We start from the raw sequence: 26,788 nt of genomic DNA, 5'->3' as shown, positions 1-26,788 counted from the left end.
GCATGAATGATACATGAGCATTAATGATGCAGAGCTGGAGCTGCCCAGCTGGGCGTTAGGTGAACTGTTCCTTCCTCCGGCTCGATTTACAACCGAACAGCTGCTGAGGCAAAACGGGAAAAGCGCTGAAACCTGCAGGATTAAAAAATATATAATAATCCAATGTATTCTGCCTAGAATCTGAGTAAAAACAAAGAACTTGATTCTAAATTATTTTAACTTGAATGAACTCCATCGTACGGAAGACGACTAGGACCACTAAAAAAACAACTTCTTTCTCAAGAGATAAAAGTTAGAATAAGAAAAAAAACAGTCAGCATTTTGAGATCAAAGTCAAACTTCTGAGAAAAACAAGGATGAATTTTTTTTCCAAATGGCCCTAATCCTCTTCTGTACTGCTTTATGATTCATAATCTTTTAGTTTTGCTGATTTAAGAATAACCAGTTCCATTCAGATTGTTTTCTTCTGCAGGTTTTTAACTTTTTCTAAATGTAACCCTTTCAGTGTGAGATGAGACCTCGCTGTTCCCTACATAAACTTCCAGTTTTGCAGGTTTTTGCAAGCAAAAGATGTAAAATCAAACTCAGAAGTAAAATAATTAATTTCCCATTTGATTTGTCTGATGCTGCATCGTTACATAAACAGATGAAAACCATTTTCTAAACATCTATTTGACCAACAGAACCCAGGTGTAATGATGCTTCCGAACTTCCAGGACCGTCGTCCCGCCAGCAGCTCAGGTGAGACGTGAACCTGACCCAGATGGAGTCCGGATCGTCTTGCTGCGTCTGGGTTGGACTTCCTCCAGGGTTGACAGCCAACACTGGGCATGGGAGCGTGATGCAGCGGCGGAAACTTTGCACCTTTAGCCTTAGTTATATCTGAGCTGGAGGCAGCGAGGCGGAGCTGCACAGATTGTCCTGATCCCGCCAAATCCAGGCGATACGTTCACCCCCCCAACAGGAACCAACAGAGGGACTGAGCTCAAGAGCAGCACTACTTCAACATTTTCACTACAGTAAAAATAAACAAAATGGTAAAAAGATTACATGAGTACTGGGTGACTGATCAAAACAATTTAATATTTAAGAAGTGCATCATCAGATGGACCAAAATAGAAATTTCTGTGGAAATGTTTCCATTTTAAAGACCGAAATTAAATAATTACAAATCCAGCAAGAGAAACATTTTTCCAAATACATTTCTTTCAGTATTAAGCTTCTGAAACTAAAACAAACACTACAGGTATGTCTGGTGAATTTTTAGTTATGAGTTTGTTCTTCATTCAGTGACGTTACTCACAGCAGTACAATATTCATAAATTTTACTTAATGCTTCAAGTAAAAGTAAAAAGTACCATGTAGTAAAAATACTCCTAAAAGTACAATTCTCCCTGCCCCAAATTACTCCAGTAAATGTAACTCAATACAGCCCAACTCTGGGCTTATATTACCTGAACTTCTGATACTTTCAGGCTGTACAGCTCAATAAACTCAGGCATGAACAAAAACATTTATTTTCCAACAGAAAAACAGAATCTGTCAGCTGGATGTCCGCCCCCTGCTGGTCGCATCCTGGTACTGCAGCTTCACCTGAAAGAAAACAAACATCACGAAATGTTTTCCTTTAACTGTTCTTCATATTGTTTAAAAATCTTTAAGAAATAGAATACAGAACAGTGCAATGACAGACAAACAAATACACCTTTATAAATACTGAGACAATACTTTACAATAGCATATTCAATACATAAATTAGAGAGAAAACTTAATGGCTTTCATATTGGTGAAATATCTAATAGTTTTCATATTTTGACCTAATTTTCAAAAAGAAGGTCAAACAAACACATAATGTCATTTAGCTAAGGCCCAGTTTACCCATCTAGTGGCCTGGTGTGACAACGTATCTGATACTAAATGAAACAAAAGATCTATGTTCAAAGGAAAGGGAGAGACAATGTTTAATAAAAGTGGAAACCTTTCATATTTACCTTCCTGTAAATGTGTTGTGAACCATTTTAAATCTTCCTGATGGAGTTCAGACTCCGGCCTCCGTGGCTTCCTGTTCTCAGTGGCTCTGTGATTTTTACCTGCCACAACAGAAAACAGGAAGTCAGCTGGGAAAGCATCCAGAGTCCAGAGGTCACGCAAACAACGACCTTACCGTGGCTGCTCAGGTGGAGCCGTCAGCCTCCTCTGATTGGTCGAGGCTCCTGAGGTGAGAAGAACACACAGTAAGAGCCTGGCTATGATTGGTCAGCAGCTGTGTGTGTCGGGACGGTGGTGTTAGAATGAGCTGCTGTTTGAGTCAGCAGGCATAAAGGCGGTCCTGGTACCACAGCTGGTACCGACCCGGCACCAAAACTTTTAGACCCGGCGCCCTTTTAGACACAAAGGGTCGTCTAAGGTCAACAGGGACATTCTGGCATCACACTGAGATGGGAGGGAGGACGGTTTAGGCCGATTGAATAAAAAGGTTCTGTTTGGAGAAATGGGTCACAGTGCAGACGGATAAAACTTCCTCTGAGGATCTGGGAGAACCAGAACCTCCATGAGCTACAGAGAAGAAGAGTTTCCACACTGAACACCAACCACAGGCCGGTTCTGATCCAAATCTACTGGTTCTGTTGGCTGAAATATTTCCCAGCTAACACGACTACAATCAATCAGCTGAACAGAACCAAGACGACCATCAACTGACCCAAAGTTTAAAGTCAGACACAGAAAAACTGCAGAGGAAATTTTTAAAAAAAGCCCGACCCGGTCCGAACCACAGCGCTCCCGGTACCAACATGAAGAGGTACGCCTCCAGTTCAGGAGCAACAGAAAGTAAAACATAAAATAATCCTCAGTTATTCTGCAATAAGAGACCAAATGACTAATCAGGTGGTTCAGCAGAAAAAGGTTTTACAGCACAAACAGGAAGTGAGTCATTAAGAAAATATAACTGAGTCTCCAAACAACAGAAGAAGAAAAAAACTTTTTCAAATTCATGGATTTGTTGTTTCTGAACAGTTTATGCCTTTACTGCAGCAAAGTGAGGCTACAACATGCAACACTTCTCAGCCCAGATCAATAACTCTCAATTTAAGGTTGATTTTATTTCTGTCCGTTTGGACAAAATTTTCCTTTTCATCAAGCCGCCATTTTCCTCAATTAGAGCACATGGCCCAATTTTCAACTTCAGAAAATTGGAAATCTTAAGTATTATAAAACTGAGAAGGAAAAAAATTGCCCACATATGGAAAAAAGATTAAAAAAATTATTTTCCTGCATAAACTGATGAAACTTCAGTTGTGCTCAAAACTATGAGACATTCAGCAAACCTTTAGAGCTGGTTTGGTTACATGAGATTGATCTGTAAACAGAGAAAATATTGACTGGATTATTTTCTCTAACAGATTAAAAACCGTCCGTCTTTGTGTCATGAAAGACAAAAATGTCCACTTCAAAAAGCTGCTCTTAATATCTTTCTATTCACATTTATATTCCATTAATGAAAAAACTAAATGTTGATCGGATACCAAGATTTTAATCCACTAAATGCCAGTTTGACTTTGCACTGATATTTTTTAAAACAAAAAGAAAATTATTTTCCAAACATTTTGAATTGCTGGATTTTGTAGAATCTGATTTAAAATTTGACTCAAATCTCCAAAAGAACAAAAATTTATCATTGACTCATTAAAACCAGCTTTTGTAATTCAAATGTAATTATTGATCATAAAAATGTGCATTTACAAAAAACTTGTATAAATAAAAACTACCACCTGCTGAAGGTGAGGAGTTCACAGCAGACCCTCCTTCATCTCATCTGTTGATTTCAGTTCCACCCAGAGGTTCTGGGTCCAAACAGCAAAAAAAAAAAAAAGAGTTCTGAACGTTTCACATTAATCTTATTTAAATATAATTATTTCACATTTACACTTAGGTTAACTCCTACAATAAAAAGCTCATTAAATACAACCCAACAGAAACTAAATGCAACAGAAAGGCTTCAAAGAGACGCACAATCATCCAACCATACATCTTTGAAAAGCAGAAGTGGAGCCTTCTGTACAACCGACAAGAATGCAGCAAGTGGTTTATGCATAGTAAGCCAACAACAAAACATGTCTTTTCCAGCAGCCACTGTACAGAGCATACAGCGGTAAAACCAGCTGACCAAATGTGTTGGAGCTCAGTTTGGGTTGCTGGGTACCGGCGCCGTGCCATGGATGGTGACTTAATCTGAAGGTTTTGAAACTGCTCCTATACTATACACTAAAAAACATTAACTTGCTGCCAAAAACCAGCAGGATGGATTATTCAAGCGCCTGGGACGGTTTTAAAAGCAGTAGAGACCCAAAGGCAAGTAGAAAAACATGCAAAGTGTGAATTTTGTACAGCAGGTCCCCTTTAAGGAACACTGAACATGTTTCTGGAATCATTTCCATGTTTCACTGATTCGCTGTGAATCAAATATAAAACAGTAACAAGAGTGGGGTTAAATTTCAGACATTTGTCCTAAAAATGAAACTATGCTTCATTTATGATAAAATATAGATTAAATCTAATATTCTAACTTTGAGACATTTATATTTCCATTTAATTTTAGTCAGAATTTGATTTCGAGTTGCTTTGCCAACATTTAGGTTTCCGTAGTTCCAGACAGGAAGTGATGTTCATGTGGAATGGGAAGTAAAAATGTAAATAAAGGAGCTACAGCAGCGACAAACAAGCATTAAGCTGTTTTTCTACCAGTCAGTTCATGGTTTAAGATGAACTTAAGAGAATAAACAGAAACCAACTGATTTTCATGACCTCTATCATTTATTGGAGCCAATTAGATCAAAGTTCAACAGTTTCAAAGATGATTTGAATATTTTTCCATCCATAAGGGACAGTAAATACTCCAAGATGAGCTCTACTAAAACATTTCCTCACAGGTTGGAAAAAAAGACAATCAGCAGCACATGAACAAGAGTGAAATCTGAATCTGTTTCAAATTATTGTTAGAATTTAAGTAAATAAAAACCTCAACAGGATAGTATTATGAATTTTCCAGGCACATAGCGCCATTTTATAGCAAAGCATATATTCAAGTAACTATAATATATCTTCAGTTATTACAAAAATATGTCAAAAGAAACTTTGCTTCTTTTGAATTTAACGTGTTTAAATTGGGCCTGTGGTTTTAAAAACTCCTGCTCCTCCTGATGACTTCAGGTCGTCATGGCTCCTCTATCAACCCTGTAATGTTTTTACCAGCGTTGCTCTGAGATGCAGCTCCTATAATGAGCTCAGCAGTGCTTTCTAATTGCTGCTGGCGAGCCTGAAGGAGCTGAGCCTTGAAGGCGGGGCTAAGTCCATCCAGGCGTTTTGCACAGCTGAATGGTTGCCATGGAGATTAAAGGATTTCTCAAACATGTATGGAAAAAAATCCAGGCAACACTTCAGGTATGTTTTTGATGAAGTAGCATTATGACGGAAATCTAAAAAAGTCAATTTTACATAATGCTGCCCCTTTAAAATGGGGCAGCACCGAGATCAGCACCACGAATATTTGCATGAATTCAACCCATCTTTACATTTATAAAAGAAAAAAATATTTCCCACCACCCAATTTTATCATTTACATTAAAAGATAAAATGTTTGTTGAAAGAAGTTCAACTGAAGCTAAAATCCTTGTTTCTGGTTCTGCCTGGAGACGTGTTGCTCCACACATTCTGATTCCGGTTCTGACCCACACACGAGTGTGTTGTTGCAAACATACAGAGAAAAGTACTGCCCACACACACATACAGCAGAGGTCAACATGGTGCTGCATTCCCACCCACACACCCCGCTCCAGGCCCATCTCTGCACTGCGACACCAACCTGTCAGTGTGATGCCAGAAGCCCTCAGCGCTCCTGAGTGAAGCACAGCTGCAATCAGAAACATGGAGGGGAGGGGACACTTACCTTACTGTTCAGATCATCTGTGTAAGCATACCTCTGGCTGCAGTGTAAACAAGTCCAGGCTCTACTGTCCACTGACCTCTGCAGAACTACTCATCGTCATAGTAACCCAACTGCAGAGGAGATGTGTGTATGGAGAAGCGGGCGGCCTGCCTCTGACAGCAGCTAACGCACCTCAGGTAGCCAACGTCTCACACACACACAACCACACACACACACAGCGTCCACCTGCAAACGTTAAGCTGCCACTGGAGGCACTTCATGTTGGGATGCAACGGAGGTCAGAGGTCAGATTACGCCTCTCTGGGTCAGTCCAGTTCTTCTACTGGAAATGTGGACTGAGATGCTAACAGCAGTAATTAACATGAATGTGATGCTAGCTGTTAATGCAGAGCAGCAGGTAAGGCTGCGTGCTGCCAGTTCTGGTCTCAAATATTCAGTTAGAAACCCAATTATACTGAGAACTCTGAATGCTGCACTATGCACCATGACCCTAATCATCGGTGCCTACAGCTGCAACCAACAATTGTTTCAGTTATTTTGATCTTTAATCACTCGGATAAGAGAAGAAATTGGCACATAGTGCAGATTTTTCATTTATTTAACAACTTAAGCCTTTTTTCACACAATATTAGAGAAAAATTAACGCAAATGAAGGGATGATAAATATATTGACTAAAACGTAATAACAGTGAATTTGGACCAGGTGAAGCTAAAACTATGTGTTTTTATCCTAAATATACATTTTCAGCAGTTTTGGCTTAAATACGGCACTGAATCTTCTTTTCAGAACCAATTAACAATAAATTGATTTCCAAGGGCCTATTTATATCTAACCTGCAGTGGGTGTTGAGGCAGGAAGGGCTTCAGCTGAAAAATAACTGAATGTTTTTCTTTAGTCTGCAACTGAATCTAAAACCATATTCATAAAAATCCCAACCTAAAGTAGCGATGTGAATTGAAACATTAGCATTAATATTTCATACTGATCAGCACAGATTCCTGGTAGGTAAGCTACAAAAGATTCCCAGGTAAACAGCCTTCCTACTAGAGTCATTAAAACATTCAGTAATGGTTTAATATCTCTTCTATGATGGGTTTCCAGACTAACAGGGGGAAACATTTTCATTTCTGCAGGTTCTGCATCGGTAAGTCTCCTAGCCCACAGTGCTAACGCAACATTTCATAATAACTAAATAGGATTTGTGCTTCGTTACATTTAACAGCTTTAATAAAGCAACTTGAAAACATTCAGGCAGTGGATCAGACGTCCACATCCAGGTGATACACACATCTTCACAGAAAAAAAAACCCAAACTTTAATTGCATTTTGAAAACTTTTGTCCCGAATCTAAAACTTTTTATTTACTTAAACCATGAGGAGAAAAGGTTCAAACTTTCTCTACCAGCACAGTTGAAGAGAGGAATTCTGGGTAAGATTTCTATCCCAAGAAACATTTTCATGTCTGTTTCTGATTTTCAAAGCTCAGCTACAGGTGATTGACACGCCTACTGCCAAACATGCAACATATAGCTGCGTTTCCATTATAAACGTGCACAAAAATTTGTCAACATTGGTATATTCTGCCAATGTTAGAGAAAAAAGCAAAACAATTTTACAACTGCAGTGTTTCCATTAAATAGGAAATGAAATAAAAATCAGACGTGATTAAGTTTGGTCACGCAAATCATTAAAAAAACATGTCGTGCCATTTTCCTCCCATCACTTCCTGCCATCTTTGTCATTTCTGTCAGCAGCAACATCCTGTTGTTGATCACATACTTCATGAGATGCAAAAAATAAATAGTTTTCACTGCTGTTTTACACAAATTTTGATGCAGGAGAATAACTACCATGTTAACTTAGCACAAAAACTCTGCGTTTTTTTCAAAATTGGCATTTCCACTAAGCAAATTTATTTTTGTAATTCCAATTTACACAATTTTATAGTTAATGAAAACGCAGCTAGTGATCAGATAGCTTTTGATCCAGTTGATCACAAATTTTTTCTTACAAAAACAGCGATAAATAGACAGCATCGGGCTGATTTAGATATTTATCTTACAGATAATTTGTTCACGTTCATTATGGAGTACCACAGGGTTGTGTGCTTGGATCCCTTTTTTCGCTGTATATGTGCTTCTGTTATCAGACAGGATGGGGTATATTTCCACAATTATGCAGATGATATACTCAAAGCCTGATGAAGCCAATAAATTAGGCAGACTACACACACTTCTTAAAGACATACAAACTTGAATGACTCAGTTTTCAGCTGTTAAATTCAGAATGTGGAAGCTCTTTGGAGCAAATGATCTGAAAAACAAACTCCGTACTTAACTTGAATGTCCAGTAATATTGTACAAAGACTTCGCAACACCTTTGACCAGGACAGGTTCCTTCTTTCACCTGCACATTTTTACAAAATGAAAAACATCTCATACCACAGTGACATAGGAAAATTAGTCCATGTGTTTGTTACCCTAAGCCTGAACTATAGTAATTCTTTACTACCACAAAGTTAAAAAAAACTGAAGCAGATCCATAAAATCCAGAAGACTCATCATAAATATGAGATCTGATTGGTCCATATGTTCCCAACAGAGCACTTCAAAGTGCAGCAGTGAAGACAGATCTTTTATCACCCAACTTTTTTTCCAACACACTTTTAAAACCTGATCTTTTTAATAAAGTTCAGAATATAAGCTAGTTGTACCCATCTTGAATATCTCTAGTTATGCTGCTTTAGGCATGGACTGCTGGAAAATACATAGGCCACTTTTTCTAACTACCATCGTCTTCATGATAGGCGACTGCTGAAACGTTATCGACTCGAATCAATTAGTTGGAAGGAAGGTTTGCTCCTTGATCCAACTGGCTGGGTGTGCTGGATAAAATAACCTTTTGCTGTTGGGAAATGGGAGTTTTTGTTAATGAATTTGAATCAGTTCGTTTGATTGCAGTGAGATGAATATGTATTTCTTGATCTGAACTAAAGCTGTTGTCTTGCAAAGTGCCTTGACTTGAGAATTGGTATAAACTGAATTTAATGGACATGAAATTAAAATGTAAATGTACACTTAAAATTGCATTAAAACAGCTTCCATGAACCGTAGTCATGACATTAGACATCGTCAACAATAGTATAAATTCTATAAATCCAACCCTTTGTTTTTCTGTGTGGTGAGAAACCTCAACAAAGCTCATTTCTAACCCAGCCATGGCTGATGAAGCATTTAGGGTTAAAAGGAAACGTTGGTTTTCAACAGTCAAAGGAATCCAAACTACGGAAGTGCTTAATGTCATTTGATCAACGAGGGAAGTGCATACTCTGCAAGTTTATTTTTTACCAGAGCAACACATGAGCAACGAAAGGGCATCTGCAAAGGAGGTAAACAGGAGTTAATGATAAACTGACGGGAGACGATGCTGACATTTTTCCTTTTGGAAAGCAGAATGCACAAATTGTGCAAAACTTTTCAGTAAGAAATCAGAAATTATATCATCTCAGACTAAAGGTAACCTCCAGGTTAGAGCTACAGTAAAACTATGAGAATGTCAGCGCTAAATCAGATTTACAAGATGAAATGTGAAAAAAAAAAAACTTCAGCAAAATTATTTGTTCATAATAATCAAAAGGCAAAACTGCAGAAAATTCTTAGTAAAAATCAACTACAGGGTTTTAAGCCCAATTCAAACCCGATGTAAAATAAGTCCAGTTTCTTACACTGTTGATAAAAATCACTTAATGCATTTTTCCACACAGGTGATTAAAGTCATTTTATGCTTGAATTTTGGCTACTTACTAAAATCCACTGAGGTCTATAGATCAGTGGGGTCAAAGTCTTTAATTTTGGGCCACATCAAGATCACAAATGTCCTCAAAGGGCCGATTGTGGCAGAATGAAAACATATAAACTACATAAACTGATAAAACATTAATAGTAATCCCTGCATTCACTTAATGAATCTTGCGTACTTCTTAAAATCAATATTGAATTAATATTAAACACCTTTCACACTGGTGTAATTTGGCAGTAAGCAGATAAAACAACTTATCTGGAGACAGAAAAAGCTATGGAGAACAAAAAAGTTCAAACTTTTTTTATTAACTTCCCTAGTGCTTTTTGGAGCTCAGCTCTTACCGCCAAAAAACAACAATTTTCATGTCTACTTTTGTTGTTTGTGGTTTAAAAGCTCAGCTACATGTGAGCAACGTTTCCTGCTGAACTCTGCTCCTCCTGGGGAAACCAGACAGGCTGAACTCAACACATGACCATGTTGGAGAGCCTGGCTTTCATTTATGATGTTCATACCAGAAGCTCCTCAGATACCATTTAAAATTACTGATATTTTCATGGCCTCAGATAATGGATCCAGGTTCTGGTTCTGTTAGATCACAATATCCATTGTGTGACTCCAACATGCCGCAGAGATCCAGGGAACAGCACCAATCTGGTTTAGATCTTATTTACATGACGGATTACGGTTTGTTCATGTTGAAAAATCTTCACACATCAGGATTACTTATGGAGTACCACAGGGTTCAGTGCCTGGTCCTATTTTCTTCACTATACAGACTAAACTAATACGGTCCAGCAGAAGCTACAGACTTTCTTGGTTCCTTTCCACAGTCCAACATCTTAAAGATGATCAAACCTGTTAAAGAAGAACAAATTGTATACAACACCAACAAAGAGACAGCAATACAAAAACACAACTTAGCTAAATCAGTACTATGACTGACGTCTTGCTATGCATGATAGCTTTCTGTTTTGTTGTAAAAAGAAAAGCTAAACATGGATATATGCAGTTTTATTTGGCTTTTCAGTTTGTGATTCAAGACGCCTTTTAAAAGTTAACACTCCAAGATGTCCGAACATCCTTCAATTACTGCATCAATGCCTATTCTATCATTAGAAAATTATATGGAAGGATGTGAAAAAGGTATTCCAAGGTAGGAATAACCTTTATTTTGCAAGTCATCTTAAGTATTAATCTGGTGATGCTGAATTTAAATAATGAACCAGATTAAATCATAAATATTTACATAACTCATTTTGCAAACAATAATTAACGCTGTGGGGGAAAATGAGGATTTCTACTCAAACAGAAGGAAGTGAAAATTAGCACCACAACTTCATCCAGAAACTCAAACTTCAGCTTTTTCAGCCAATAAGATTTAAGTACATTGGACAAAACAAATGGACTTGTGTTCAAAATTGCATTAAAAACAAGTAGCATATTCTTCGAACTTTGGATATATGTTTAATTATAAACCACTAAATATTTGTGATACTATAAAAAAAAGAAAATGAAAGAAATAGAGGAAATCATTTCACAGAGGAAAGATCAGGAGAAAAATCCCAGCAATCTGTTGATCTTGTAAAATCATCTTACCATAAAGCTATTCGTCCTTGTTGAAATAAGCAGAAATACTACAAAATAAAGCACCTCTGCTGCTTGGATCTATGAATTAAATCCATGTTACAATGTCTTACAGTTCAAAACCTGTACAGCTGGTCAGACCTGTTAAAGAAAACATTCATACAACACAAACATGTAACATCCAAGCAGAACAAGCCACATTTATCCAATGTTAAAAATCACATATGATTTGAGTTAGGTTGAAAATAAGGCCTTCATTAAGTCTGAAAAAATGTCTAATCTCTTACCCGTTATAAACTCCAAGGTTGATTTAATCTTTGGGATGCAGCATTTAAACATTCTTATGTTTAAATATCACAATTCCTACTTTGAAGTGGGGGCTTAAAACTGTCCTGCTCAGTAAAGCTGATGGCCGGATTCAGATTATCCTGGGTTTTCTCTGTAGCTAAGCTGCTGCAGACTGAGGCTGCTGGCGCTCAAAATGACCTCACTCTCCTACTACTCTCCTATTTACATTATTTGCTGTCATGTCAGCTTTAAACTTTGCATTCTTTTTTTTTCTTCAAATAATCTACACCTGGTCTTGTGTTCAGTTGAGCTCTAAACGTTCTCCTCTAGCCTGTAAAAGAGGCTCAGAGATTCTCTTTGGCTTTTTCTCTCCCAGATGAAGCCTCTAAATGAGCTACTGCTGACATTAATGTCTTACTTTTCTCCAACAGAAAGCCCTCCGCTGCACAGTGGTGCAGTTGGCAGCACTGTTGCCTTACAGCAAAAGGTCCCGGGTTCCCCGGCCCGGGGTGTTTCTGCATGTTCTCCCTGTACATGGTGGGTTCTCTGCGGTTCTCCGGCTTCCTCCCACAGTCCAAAAACACGACTGTCAGGTTAATTGGTCTGTAAACTCTCTGTAGGTGTGGTTGTGTGTGTGCCTGGTTGTTTGTCCTGTCTGTCTCTGTGTTGGACTGGCGACGTGTCCAGGGTGACCCCGCCTCTCGCCCATTGACCACTGGAGATAAACACCAGCACCTCTCGCAACCCAGACTGGGAAGATTATGTAAAATAACGGACGGATGAAGAAAGTTCTCCTGAATCAGTGCTCATGTGGGTTTGTGTGTGTTCTGTCTTCCCAAACCACCAATCGGTCGTAGCAGACGGACTTTCAGAGTGAGTCTGGATCTGGTTCTGCTGGAAGTTTCTTCCTGTTATTGGGGAGTTTTTCCCTCTTCACTGTTGCTACATCCTCATCCAGGAGGAGTGAATGGTGGAAGTCAATCTGATGCAATCTGTTGAATTTCCTTAGATAGAAAACCAATAATCTAAACTTGGTGGATTGTTTGATAACTGGGTTCAACTAGATTGGATTTAATTAACGTGGAAAGTGTATGACTGAATTGAAAGTACATTTTTTGGTGAAGTGCATTGAGTCGACGTGTTGTGAACTGGTGTTTCTCATCTTCTAGCTTCAATTAAATCAAATAAATTTAAAAAGCTGAAAAAAAGTTTATCAGATAAAAACGACAAAATAAAAAGGTCTAAAAACTGACATCTGAATCGTTTAAAAGTTCCCTTTGGAGTTCAGAACAAAATGGGAATCAATATGGAAAAAAGCTTACCATAAGGCATGCAGGTCCATAATTATTCATACCCCAGCCAGATTAAGATTTAGGGTTAATCTTCATTGTACCAACTGGTAGTAATAACATTTGCTCAGAGTAAACAATGTAAACAACTGATTGACAATTACAGAAAGCATTTAACTGCTGTATTATCAATTGTTCATCATGAAATAACAGGAACATGCATTTGGGGTTTTCTTTGTGACCCAATCAGACAATTTTGAGTGATTTACCAACAGAAGCAGACTTCTGTCAACATTAAAACTGCCAGGGGTTTGAACAGCTTTTGGATTAGCTGTAAATTTACTTTTCTGTTATTCAGGCTCTGACAAAAGTTGTCAGTAGTTATGAAAGTGTCAAAGATTATCTAGAACACTTTTTAAATATGGACAAGACGATTTGTGAAACATTTATTTTAATTTTTTAAAATGGCACCATGTTTTTATTCACAATCTATTAAAAGGCTAAAAAATCTCAAGTTTAGTCGCCATAGATCTCCAATAATAGTTGATAAATACCAAAAGGCAGCAGACATTTGTTATGGGATTTTATTATTTCCATAGATATTAAAGCTTAAAGATACATTACCTTTTTAAAAAACGGGATGTTTACAGGTTGGTTACATGTCCTCTCCAACTTCTGGGTTTTCAAGCCAGGATCCCATCACAGGTGATCCTCATGCCAAAAAATAGAAAACCTACCAAGTTTGGGTTTTCACAAAAAAATAAAAATAAAAACTCTTCAGCAGTGGTCAACTGTCCAAACTGACAAATGTATGAATTTAAGTCCAAAGTAAAAGATGTGATTCAGGTTCTTTAAAAATTAACAACCCTTTTTTTGAAGGACCTTAATTCATAATTGTGCTTAGAGGCCAAAGCTGGCAGTAAAATTATTTTATCACAGGGTGGAAAGTTGAAATCCAACCTGCTTTTCAATGTTTAGAAATTCAGTCTGGATTTATTCAGTTTATATTCTGACCACATAACTATTTAGGATGTTAAACTATGAACAGGAAACTGCAGTTAAGACGCCAGCTTCTAGTGTTCTCCACTCTGAAAGCTGAGTGAAATAAAGATTGTTTTCTGGACATGACGGCCAGTAAGGACCCGGTGAAGACCCGACTACAGTCCAGAGTTTTATAACAGTACCAAGCAGCAAGGGCAATACTCCTCCCACTCAAAAGGCGGCGCTAAACACATACAAGGTGTCAGATCACGAGCAGAAGAACAACACTTGTTCTTAAATGAGAAGACATCTGCTGTTTTAACCAGAGAGAATAATTGATCCCTCAGGAACAAAGTCTAAAATAAATGCCAATATTTCTGCTGAGAAATTGATATTTGTGCGTCCTTTTCTCCTCGTCACAGTAGACCATTACAAGAAGCACATTATCACCCCAGCAGTTAGCATTGTTGCCCAGCAGATATTCAAAATGGTGTCACACAAACAACCGAGGAATCCGACATTGTTATTTAGGCAAAGTCTGGCAGTGCAAAAAGAAACTTCCTCATTAAATACTGACACCAGGATACTCAGTAACTAAAACATTCATACCGAGTTTTCTGTTTATGGTTTTGTTTTTATGTTCACGGTACGACCACTCAAACAATGAATGAAAGATCATTTTTAACGGAAAAAAACTAAACTATTCTGCTGTATAATGGGTTCTACCATCTATCCAGACAGAAGATCAGTGCTGCTCATTAAAGGATGCAGACTGGGATCAAGTTGTTTTGCCTTTGAAACAAACTGTTTTACATTTTCAGGCAAATTTGCTAAAGTGAAGAAACTTTATCTTCATAAATGACTCTTATTGTATCGATCCAAACTCAAAATTGACTAATAACGACATTTACATGCAGAACCGTATGAAACCTGAGTGCCAAGAATGCGTGTACAACAGGTCACAACATGGCAACTTGGTAAAAAGAAAAATATCAAATCAGGTTCATGTAAACTGGAGGACATCAAAACTAAAGCGATTCTCACAGTAAGAGAAAGAAAAGTTGGACGCAGCACAGAAGGACAAAGAATGCAAGTCCAGACACAGAAAGTGTCATCAAGTCTGTTGTTGGGATCCAGATAATCAATAAACTAAGGCAATAAATGAGCTGTTGACGAATGCCCAGTGCTACATGCAGTGAGCTCACTCAGCTGCTAACGGGGAAAATTCTCCCCTTCTTCGCAAAAGACAAACATTTGATTTTTAGTACAGAATCTGGCATATGATACACGATTTTAGATTAGAAATATCCATTTTAATGGCGTGCTGTGGTGGCGTAGAGGACAGCACGACCCACATTTGGAGGCCTTCAGTCCTCGACGCAGCGGTCACGGGTTCAATTCCCGGACCCGCCCAACATTTGCGGCATGTCTTCCCCCCTCTGCTTCTCCCTTTCCTGTCAGCCTACTTTCGAATAAAGGACACTAGAGCCCACAAAAGACCCCCTGGAGGGGAGAAAAAAAAACAAAGAAATATCCATTTTATGAAAATTCTTTTCATACTTCAAACTTGAGACTGAAAATGAAGTGCAACGTAGAAGGAAGGGGTTTACCATTCAATTTTTAAAAGTTAATGTGAAATGTTTTATTTCTGATCCGCTTTCGAACTTAAAGTTTTCATACAAAGAAAGTAATTTTGAATTGTACTCTATTTTAAGCAATAAAAATGTATATTAAAAGAACAAACAAGTTGTCTTCAAAAAGAAAATGTATGAATTCACTCCTGTGCATTTAAAACTGAGTGTCAGAGAAATAAGAGGTAGAATAAAGATGAAAACCGCAGCAGAGGGTCACATCTGGGGGATTTAACACACAAACCGTGCTGGAGTATCTTAACACAGAACCGGTTGCTAGAGTTCATATTTGCACGGTTTTCTGAATAATTGTGACGTTTCTGAATAAAACAGATTCAAAAATAGTCACAAGGCGCCACAGTTTGACGCGTCTGCCGCCACCCAAAGGCAGCTGGTGGGACTTGTTGCCCTTAAGATGGCAGTAATTTAGTAAAGTCATAGTTGAGCTGTAATTTGTGTGACTAAATTCAAAGAACAAAAATAATATTTTTTGGGAATATCCCATTTTGACAGTAACCACAGCCTCCTGAGGAGAATAAACTCTTAACATTCAGGCAAAACTAAACTGGTTGAAACTGCTCTGACTCATAGATCATAAGACCTTTCAGAAATATGTGGAAAAGGTCATGAGCACATTAGAGGCATTGAGCTCTTCCAGCAAACACTGACACAATGAAACGAAGCGTTACAGTCAATCCATCACCAAATCACAGACCTGCTGGGAATGAGGGATTCTGAAAGCAGAGATACCAGAGTTCAATGGAGTGATCTGCTGTACACCAATCAGCAAACTAAAGAGAAGTGAGTGTGACCAAACAGCCGGACCGACTGAGAAACTTCACTGAATACTGAACTGCATGTGTATGTGGTCATGAAACCCTCACAGACCCAACGTGATTGGTTTACTGCAGTATTTCTTCTGTTGTCACCTTGCTGTAGGAAAATGGTGGAATCAGAATTGAGGTTTAGGAATAAATGTTAAAGGTTTGTCCTGATGGAACCAGTTTGTCTTTATTATAGTCACGTTTCAACTCCAAATAGTATTTTGTGGCACAAACAAAGCCATAGGAGATTCAGAAAAGTTACAGTTATCACTTCACGACGATTCACAGAATAACACATCTAGAAATGAAAAGGATACATGGTCTGAAAGAACAACTGGATCACACCGGGGTGACCTTTCTACACTAATGGCAATACAAAGTAAAAAAAGAAAAAAAAAGGTTTGACTTAATTATAAAACTAATCAATTAAATGGATAAAATGATGCAACAGATTCAACTTAAATACAATAATTGTGACTCAACATGTTCGTCTTGGAGTAGCTTTACAAATGGTGCTGCTGGAACAAAACGCAGCGTTTAAAAACGGGGTTTCTTAATGGGGCCATCAAACTCCTCACGGACGCGGCCGTACGCTGCGGCACCAGCGCCCATTCCTCTAGCGCCGCCCTGGGCGTAGCGCTCGCTGCGCTGCTTTTGTAGGAATTTGCAGGGAGATGAGGATTAATGTAAGGGAAGGAGTCGGTGCGAAAGCGGCACACAGTTCATGTCCATGTGGAGACGTGAAAAAATGTGTGGAAAACAGGTGGGTTGTGTGTATTGTGTGAAGATTTATCAAACAATCAGCAGGAGACGCATCCGGAGAAACGTTCGTTCCAATAGAAGGTCCACAGGTGCCACAGGTTACATACAGAGAAGGAAGAGAGGGTAACGTTTTCATTAGTCTGGGCCTTCCTGTTGTCTTCTGCTCTCCAGTGCATGCTAGCCTACAGCACATAATGCTCATAAGGTCCAATACAGACCATATTCACCAGCTGCTAATCAGTTGTATCGCAACACAGTTTCTATAGACGCCACTGAGAAACAGCACCATGTTGGAGGACAAACAATTAGCTTAAAAACTGAAGAAAGCGATCATCAAAATAACATTCAGGACGAAGAGATTTTTCTCTTTAACAGACAAAAAACAATCTCAATCATAGGACTATTAACAAAAAGGACAACTAAGTTTACCGAACATTTCCAGTTTGGGCTTCAATGTCGCAAATGTTTACGGTGAGAAAAAGGGAAACAGTTGGAAACAGTGGCTTGACGTTTGCTTGCTGCACTGTGCAGACGTGACCTGGTGGCGCGTCTGTCAGTCAAACAAAACTGGGGACAGCAGGAACAGCGGCTGGTTTTCAGACCTTTGTGGTGGTAGATAAGATCGGTCTCTAATGAAAGTATCAACCTCGGTTTTAAAGTTTAATGTGTTGGGTACAAAAGAATAGAATAAAAATTTATATTTTCTTTAAACTTTCATCAGCTGTAAATAACATTTTTAGAATTTCTGAACTTGAGAAAGTGTGTTGCTGACCATTTAAAATCTAGAAACTTACCAAATAAAAATAAAGACCTAAACAGATCCGCCTGTGAGCAGCCAGTTTAAATAATGCGCTTTCCTTGAATCTGTATATATCAAATATGGCTTAACATTTTTACCATCGTTGCTCTGATTAGTAGCTCCTGTTATAATCTCAGCAGTTCCACCAGGTGTTTGCTAATTGCTACTGGCTAGTCTGAAGGAGTTGAGTAAGGGGAGGAGTTGTGCCTTGAAGGCGGAGCTAGATACACCCAGGAGTTTTGCACAGCTGAATGGTTGCCATGGAGATTAAACATGCATGAACAAATCAAGGGAACACTCCAGATATGTCTTAATGAGGTAATATCATTACATCATGACAAAAATCTAAAAGTCAGTTTTACACAGTACTGCCCCTTTAAGCTATTGGGTGTCCTCCAACATGGCCGACAGGAAGTTTGTTGACGTCCAACTAAAATATTGTAGACAAATGATTAAACCTTCATGGGTTCCACAGAAATATTATATGAATGAATATATAAAATGAAAGATAACTGATATAATGTTTCAACCATTATTTCAATCAGTATGAAATTATCCTCCCTCAGTTTAAAACCATAAATCAAGAGCTTCATAAGGGATGACAGCAATAGACTTGGAAACTGACGAATTGTTGCATAGATATTAGGTAAGAATATTAATTAGTTCTTGCAAAAATAAAGACTAAAAATTTTCACATACTAAATTATTTAAAGGTCAACTTGGGCTACGTTCACACAGCCGGCAAATGGGACATATTCTAATTTTCACTGCCTAACCTTTAGCTTCCTTGGTCTTGTGAGTTGATGATGACACTGTTGGCTCTCACTGCTCAACAACTCAACAAGCTGATCCATACACAGCAGCGTCCATTACTACCACTGTAAGCAGAGTGCTGTTGTGTGACGTCTACGTTCTCCTGTACATGCGGGTCGATTTAGGATCATAAACCATTCACACAGAAGTCTCATTGCAGTCGCATTTAAGTAGTAGTTGAAACGACCATGCAAAAGAAATTATGTTGAATCATAGAAACTAATTGCATAGTTTCTACGACTGCTAATTGTAACTGAGCATCAAGACCTGCTGTGTGAACGTAGCCTGAGGTTCTCAGAACCAGACAAAAGTCAGAAAAAGTGTCATAACTAGAAAACGAGGGATGAACTGGTGCGATTTGCAATGACACTAAAATAACACCTAAAGTTATAAATAAATACTGCAGTATATCATGAGTGACAATCTGATCTCAAAAGATCTAAACTAAGGATAACTCGACTTTAGAGAGTAACCAGCTGATTTTCATAGTGAATTCATGGTAAGAACTAATCTATTCTAATCACTGAACATTTACTTAAAGCAACAACAGTGTAATAAAATAAATGCCACATTTTTAATCAAGCTTAGGAGAGTATTAAATCTTAAGAGATCTGAAGTCTTTAAACTGTTACTCTCTCATAAACAGAATGAGAAGCTTTGATGGATCATCGCCTTTTCTACTGTAACAGTTCGGTGTTGATCATTTAGCCACTGATCGTCTCTAAGGAGCTAAAACTTTAACAGGCACTGCAGCAGTGCGTCTCCAACTTACCTTAATGTACATTAATAAAAAAACCGTCAAAAACAAAACATTAATTCAGTTAACACAAAGAGGAAACAGTTTTTCATTAATCACAAGAATAACAGAACCTAACAGCGGTTCAAAGTTCAGAGAAACAGTTCTGTAGATGGATGATAGTCACAGAATGTCCCGATTTGATCCAGAGTATCGGATCGGGAAATGATCCGAGCTTATGATCATCTGAGATTCTGTGCTTTATGAGCTTATGAGTCTGGGTTTAACCCAACAATCACAGTTTTTTACTTAACCTGAAGATCACAGAAAAAGGAGAATATTTGCTGCTTCAACTAATTCTAGAGAGCTCAGATATAACCACACATGCTAGCATTAGCCCAGCATTTCAAACACCATTACCAGGATAAAGACACCAATGTAACAAAGCCTGTAGCTGGACATGTTCAGTCAGACTCTCTATAAACAGTCCAGATGCTCAGTCAGGGCGACTTGGAGGATTTTATTTTTATATATAAAGTTTTTGGCAGACAGAGCTACAAACACAGCTGTCAAAGACAGAGCCATTTTTAATCAGACTTCTGGAGGACACCACTTACATGAAGTGTGATTACTGTCACCAATCTGCCCAAAGCAACTACATTTCATCACATTCTGGCCTTTATTTTTGCTCATATGGAGCAAATGGAGGGGGTATTCAAACATCAATAAATCATCACGATAAATCGGAATTATTCTGATCAGAAACATTTTTTATGGTCATAAATAATGACAAATTCCCAGCCCTACACAGAGCATTATAAAAGCTTTCTTGACCTGGTCAAGAAAACTTTGCAAGATTGTTGCTGCCAAAATAAACCGGTAAAAGTCACTTCAAGCCCCAGATCGCCTGCATGGGACGCTGATGGAGAGTCAGAATCAGATTAGGTTTTGACTGGGACATCTCTACTCAAATCAGACAAACTATGAATATGGTAAGTTCTGCAGCATGTAGCTGTCAGCCGAAAAACTCTTCAATCCAGAGAAAAGATATTAAAAATATATTTCATTCCAACACACACCTCCAACATGTTTACACCACAAATGGTCTCCATTTTTGCCTGACCCCTCTGATGAAGTCCTTTATGTTTTATACCATCATCCTGCACTAAAAGCATTCTAAATTTGTAGTTACAAAAACAAAATGACTAGAAAGTGAAGGCAGCGGAGCAGACCGAGTACAGCACTACTAAAGGTCTCAAAGTTGCTCAAACAACAAAGGTAGAGATATAGATTCCACACATCCACCCAAAAACACAAGTTCCCATTTCTGTGGTTCATCAAAGTTATGCCTACAGTAAAAATGGAGCAAAAGTTTCAACTGGAGCGCTGCTGATAGTTACAGAAAAAAAAGATTTTCTGCTGTCCACAAAAAGTGCCTGTCACGCTCACAAGAGACAGGACTTGCAAAGATCCTCTATGAACACAGATGATACACTAGGAGTGAGCAGAAGGAACATTGGACAGATTTATCTGGTGATTTAGTGCAGGATGAGGGTTTTGTAACTAAATGTGATTAATCCAGGGTTAATCAGGGGACAAAGCTGCCATGGAGAACAATGTTTATACATTTTCATATTCCAACTATTCACCAACCACAAAGTCTTAAAAAGAGAGGAAGCTACTTGTGTTCTACGCTGCTGATGGCCCAGCTGGCCTCCATGTCTACAATCATCATCAAATATTTAACACAAAAAGAAAAAATAAACAGCCACATGTGAACAATATTCCCAAAGTGGGATACATTACCATTTCACTGGTCATCATGCCTCCTGGAGACGATCCCAGTCCAGACTGACCCTCAAAGCCGAGGCCACTCATCGGAAAGTTCTGGTTGGATCCGCTGAAGGCCATGTCTGATGAGAAAACAACACGTTAAACACCTCAGAGTTAAAACAACTCATTGTCTTTGTGTTTCGCTTGATTGAAACAACCTGAAAATGTCTCAAACTGTGACTTTAAAACTGAATTACACATCAAACTGAGCTTTTTGTCCATGGCTAAACTCCATCTATCAATGCAGTGGAACTTACCTCCCATGCCCAGGGAGCCACCGGTGTGCATCCGTATGTCAACGTCTCTCTGTGAAACAGAAATAGTTATCAAACAGGTTAAATGGGTTTTGGTTTTGTTTTTTTCAAAAAAAACAAATCATATGTTGTTCAATTGAACATAAAATTGCTTTTACATCCATGAAGTTTCCCATTCGGTAGTTTTCTTCACGCTGACGCCGTATCTGTTCCTCCATTTCCCTCTTTCTGAGAAGCTCTTCTTCCCGTCGGCGCCGTTCTTCTTCCTGTCTGTTTATTTAATAAAACATAAATAAAAGTCATCATAAGTTCCTCAAGTGATGTTTGTTTTAATTCAGTATTACCCTAAAGGCACACTATATTTCCATATGGTTACAAAATTATTATTAAAAAAAACTAAACTGATCATTCTCATACCTGAGCTGCATTTCCTTTCTCTTTTGCATTTCTTGGTTGTGCAGTTCCTCCATGCGCCGCAGCTCTTCCTGCCGCCTCAGCAGTTCTGCAGAACAACAAAAACAATAATTATTGTGATGATTACATAAGCAGAGAACAGTATAGTGGCTGACATTGTTTCATTTTCTATACACAACAAAGCTGGAGCCTTTTGTTTTTGCTTTAGCAGCTTTGGGACTCACCCTGCCGCAGCATGTTGGCCTGATGCTCATGGTAAGCGTCTTCCATCTCGCTCTCCAGTTTCTCGCGAGCTTCACGCATGTTCTTCTCCACCTGCTCCCTTTGCTGCTTCTCCATCTCATCCAGAGACTTCCAACGTTTTGAATATTCAAATTCAAAAGAGCCGGGGCGGGGAAAGCGTGGAGGATGCTCACGCGCTCTGAAACACAAACATCCAGCATGTTAGACCAGACTGATCATGGAGGCAGGTTAGCATAACACCAGCAACTGAATTAGCAAACTTACACTTGAAATTTTGGGTTTTTCTGGACGAATTTCTCAGGAAGCCCATCATCACAATCAAACTGCTCCAGAGGCTCAACAACTACAGGACGGGGCGACCTGGAGAGAGATGAATAAATCAGTGAAATCATTCACAAACTTTTACTGTCAGGTCTCAGTTTTGTGTGCATAACTAAAAAACAAGCTTACGCTGTGAGAAGGAAAACGCCCTCGTTGCATCGGTCCAGAGCCTTTTTAGCAGCAGCTCTGGAAGCAAACTCCACAATGCCGCGCCCTGCAGAGCGTCCACGATCATCAACGACAACAACAGCCCTCTCGACCAGGCCAAACTGAGAGAAGGCTTCGTCCAGGAGCTCGTTGGAAACAAACTGAGAAAGATTCTTCACAGACAGCGCAGCAGAGTGTGTAGCAAAACGAACACGAAGCGGTCTGCCCTTCATCGGATAGTCATCCATCTCAGCTTTAGCGATTTCTGCCAGGGCCCGAGACTCCTACGACACAAACAGGAAATGGATTCAGTTGGAGAAGTTTCCCGTGCTCAGCTAGTGTCACAGTTCAGAGCATCGCCTCCTACCAGTCTGATGAAGCCGAAGCCTTTTCCTTTGTTGACAAAGACTTCCGAAGGTTCTCCATACTTCACAAAAAGTTTTCTGAAATCATCATCTGTGATGTCATTTGGCAGGTTACCAACAAACAGACGGCATCTCTGTGTATAGGACTTTTCTCCAGGCTTCAACAACATGGACAAGGCTGCCTTGAATGTCTGTCAACGATAAAACACTTCACAGTAAATCAAGTCAATTAATTCAGGGACAAACTCAACAGGACTACCATTCAACTTATATTCAGCTTTTTCATGCCCAGGCTTGACACAATACATTTTTTTGGACAATAAATTGTCCCTGAAGTTATTGTGATAAACATTAATATTGTTTTGAAACCATTTAAAGGTAATATGATGGCAATGGCATAATAAAGCAAAATCACATTCTCAAAGATCAATAAACTTTAAATTCTAGTGAACATTTAACACTGGAACTGGAAGACATTTTAAACACCCAAAATAAGTACAATCAACAACAAATAAAATGAATTAGGAAGTTTCTGTAAACAAAAATATTCTTAAAATAAAGCTAATGGAGACCAAAGCATCAAAATGAAGACTTTTGTCATTTGTTTTTTGTATTTTTCTTAGAATTGGGTTATGTTATTTCTTAATAACACAGTATTTTATTATGTTCTAAAGTCTGCCCTACTGTACAGTGCTTGTATTTTATTTTTTACATTTAAAATTTTGTATTAATTGACACGATTTGGCTTTCTTTTCTGACACCTTGCTTCTGATAACCTGATTTTTTCAACTGAGGAAGGTTCTTTATCCTCTATTAACGTTGAGCCTATCTAGCCCAGATAAAGCAGCATTTCATCGTTGCTTTATTTTCTCTTAGTTCTAATATTGGTTTAAGTCTAGTAATTATTGTAAACTGAAACAAATTAGTACTTCTCGAGAAACCCATTTTAAACGAAAAAATATGAAAACAAATTTTCAGCGCCTTGATTTTCGTTTTATGAAATAAAAATAACCTTTCGCAATAAAGTGAATCACTGTTAGACAAGATGGCTGCGAGCTAACGTCAGCTAGCTTTTCTTCACCGTGTCTGACGCCATTAGCTGCTGCTAAATCTTGTTAATCTGACCGGTTTTTGACTCACCCCTGCTTCATCTGGTACGCTCTTGTTGGGCTCCTCTTTCGGCTTCTGTTCGGCCATTGGTTCCACCCTCTGGGGCGGCTTAGGGCCCGAACCCTGGCCTGGGCCGCTCTTGTTGCCTTGTTGGGGACCAGTCCTTTGGCCCTGTTGTTGGCCTGGTCTAGAGGCCTGTTGGGGACCGGGCCGTTGGTTCTGTTGGGGACCAAGTCGCTGGTTCTGTGGGGGTCCAGGCCGCTGGTTCTGTTGGGGTCCAGGCCGCTGGTTCTGTTGGGGTCCAGGCCGCTGGTTCTGTTGGGGTCCAGGCCGCTGGTTCTGCTGTGGACCGGGTCTCTGGTTCTGCTGTGGACCGGGTCTCTGGTTCTGCTGTGGGCCGGGTTTCTGATTCTGTTGGGGACCGGGTTTCGGGCTCTGCTGCGGAACCGTCTTGGGGCTCTGTTGCGGTGCGGGTTTCTGGCCTTGTTGTGGACTCGGTTTCGGGTTTTGCTGTGGAGTCTGCTGCTGTGGCGGCGGCGGCGGTGCGTTGGCATTCCCAGCCGGAGTCTTGATCTGCTGGTTCTGGTTGGCCTGAGCGGGGGTCGTTTCAGGTTTTGGAGTTGAAGTCTGGGTCTTCGACTGGTCCGCAGGAGGGTTCTGTTTCTGCTGCTCCTGCTGGGCCGGTGGTTTCTGTTGCTCCATCGGGCCTTTCATGGTGAGGGCCGGTCCGGGGCTCGGTGGAGGAATAATTGGCTTCGACTGGTTTTGCGCAGACTTCTGTTGGGAATTCTGGCTATTCGATCCACCGAAGTGGTTGTTGCCTCCCCTCCGGTTCTGGTTGGAGTTTTGGAAAGGGTGGTTTCGGTAATGCGGGTTTCCCATTAGGCCGCCACGCATAGGGCCACCGGGACCTCCGCCTCGGCGTGGCTGAAATTGATTCATCCCGTACCCACCACGGTTATTGTTGAATCGAGACATTTATCCTTTAGTGAGCGAAAGTACTATTTAAAAAAAACTCAAAAAATTAACTGCGTAGTTACAACTTTAACAGCTCCTTAAAGGTCCTCAAAATGGCGACCAACGGTCGAGCAGAAATGAGTCTTTCTTTCTCAGAAGAAAATAATGACTCCGCCCATGTTCAGCCAGCGCCTCTGATTGGTCCGTCGCTATGTTATTGATGTAGCTCGAGCAGCACAGAAATGAATCCCCAGATTTTCAAGGGTCTACTTCACATTTGTTCCGGTTGAATTAAATTATTTATCTCAAAAACAGTGTCAAATATCAGCCTTCAGTTGCTACGTTGCAGATACTGGTGCAGATAGTGTTTTCTTTTGATAATAAAAGGAGAAAAAACTTTTTCGTGCATTTATTCAATTATTTTTCTAACATTTTGGAAATTCAGTCTTTTTAAACATATGAAATGTAAATCACAACACTTCTTGTAGAAATTTATTAAAACAAAATATTTGCTTTTGTTTACATTCATATGTAAGTAACATTGCAGATTTTGTTTATTTCCCATTCCAGAGAAAATTGTACCTTTTATAATTTTTGCTGGAAAATATATTTTACAGAAGTAAATATCAATGCTATAGATTATTTGTATTACACTATGTCTTTTGAGTTGTTGGGGCACTATTGTCATTTTCATTTCAGTTTGAAGCCTTAACATGTTTTAAAATCACTTTATGTAAAAACTGGCTCAACAAACACCACAGCTCCAACTGAGTACACTGTTGAATGGATAGAAAACAAAATAAAATTGCTTCACCATTTTGGCCTGTCTGACAGAACTGATTGAGTATTGGTAAATGTGTAGTGATATTTGTCTATGCTTTTTGATAACTTCATTTTTAATTTACTTGTGTTAATGTGACTGTAAAGCATAAATTTTCTCCATGTGCAACAATTTTATCTTAAAATGGCTGAGTTTTACAACAGTACATTTACATTGTTTTTCTGTTAAAGCATCTACAGAAAACACAAAAGACCTGAAAGGTATCATTTTGAAAATATATATTTTGTTACCATTTGTCTTAGACGTTGAGTGTCTGTAATATACAAAAGTGTTAAATGTATCTGGATATGATAAATGACGCAGTCTGTTAGACCACACACTATAACTCCAGGTCAAGTAGACCAAAAGACGCCACCTGTTGGAGGCGCTGTAGAACTGCATTGGCAAACCATTTTCATTAGGGATGCGCCGATATGAAAATAATGGGCAGATATTGATAACCGATAAATCTAAATAAAGCCTTATTCTGGTTGTCCTTCCTAGCTTCCAGCTCCACATCCAGCAGATTCAAAGATTTTCTCCAATATAGATAAAAATGACCCATTTGGATGTATTTGCTGAAAAATGGGCCAAAATACAACCTGGAACTATCAGCTCAATTAAAGCCAGACTGTTCGAGGAAGAGTGGAAAAGTTTTTATTATTTACTTTTCTTCTGTTTTTTGTTGTTGTTGAATAAACTCTTTTAAATCAGACAAAAACTCAGACATTTTCTGTTATTTAAATTTTTTTGGATCGTTTATTCCGCAGAAAGCTGTTTATGGAACAAAATGAGCGGAGAGACCATCAGTCTCACCTCAACATGTCTTCTTAATGCTCATCATCATCATCAGACAAAAGGAGGATGAGAT

At 39.0% G+C, this 26,788-nt stretch overlaps 1 protein-coding gene across 4 annotated transcripts; it reads right to left on the bottom strand.

Annotated features, from left to right (window-relative positions):
* Window positions 1-1,061: 1,061 nt before the first annotated feature.
* Window positions 1,062-25,287, bottom strand: LOC122843142 (non-POU domain-containing octamer-binding protein-like). Of its 4 annotated transcripts, XR_006372673.1 has the most exons (12): window positions 24,171-25,285; window positions 23,033-23,221; window positions 22,648-22,949; window positions 22,462-22,557; window positions 22,179-22,375; window positions 21,958-22,042; window positions 21,699-21,810; window positions 21,544-21,592; window positions 21,260-21,366; window positions 2,165-2,213; window positions 1,992-2,090; window positions 1,062-1,593 (listed from the first exon to the last, which is right to left on the bottom strand). XR_006372673.1 is itself a non-coding variant. In XM_044137683.1 (10 exons), the coding sequence occupies exons 1-10, from the start codon at window positions 25,116-25,118 to the stop codon at window positions 2,187-2,189; spliced, it is 2,112 nt and encodes a 703-aa protein (XP_043993618.1). In that variant the 5' UTR covers window positions 25,119-25,285; the 3' UTR covers window positions 2,164-2,186. The 4 variants fall into 4 exon arrangements, 3 of the variants coding, with proteins under 3 accessions (XP_043993618.1, XP_043993617.1, XP_043993616.1); XM_044137683.1 differs by lacking the exons at window positions 1,062-1,593; window positions 1,992-2,090 and having other exon boundaries at window positions 2,164-2,213; XM_044137682.1 differs by lacking the exons at window positions 1,062-1,593; window positions 1,992-2,090; window positions 2,165-2,213 and adding an exon at window positions 9,128-16,991 and having other exon boundaries at window positions 24,171-25,287.
* Window positions 25,288-26,788: the final 1,501 nt, after the last annotated feature.

This window comes from Gambusia affinis, linkage group LG14 (genome assembly GCF_019740435.1).
Source record: "Gambusia affinis linkage group LG14, SWU_Gaff_1.0, whole genome shotgun sequence".
Taxonomy (NCBI): domain Eukaryota; kingdom Metazoa; phylum Chordata; class Actinopteri; order Cyprinodontiformes; family Poeciliidae; genus Gambusia; species Gambusia affinis.
Note: the sequence above shows the minus strand (reverse complement) of the source record. Positions and strands in the feature narration are given on the sequence as shown.

Bases quoted from the DNA above. Each gene is read 5' to 3' on its own strand.
- LOC122843142 (XM_044137681.1), bottom strand. From the start codon at position 25,118: ATGTCTCGATTCAACAATAACCGTGGTGGGTACGGGATGAATCAATTT. The intron at 22,376-22,461 runs GTAAGTTTGCTA...TTTGTGTTTCAG, and splicing joins AAAAACCCAAAATTTCAAGT to AGCGCGTGAGCATCCTCCAC. The intron at 22,043-22,178 runs GTGAGTCCCAAA...GTTGTTCTGCAG, and splicing joins GGCCAACATGCTGCGGCAGG to AACTGCTGAGGCGGCAGGAA.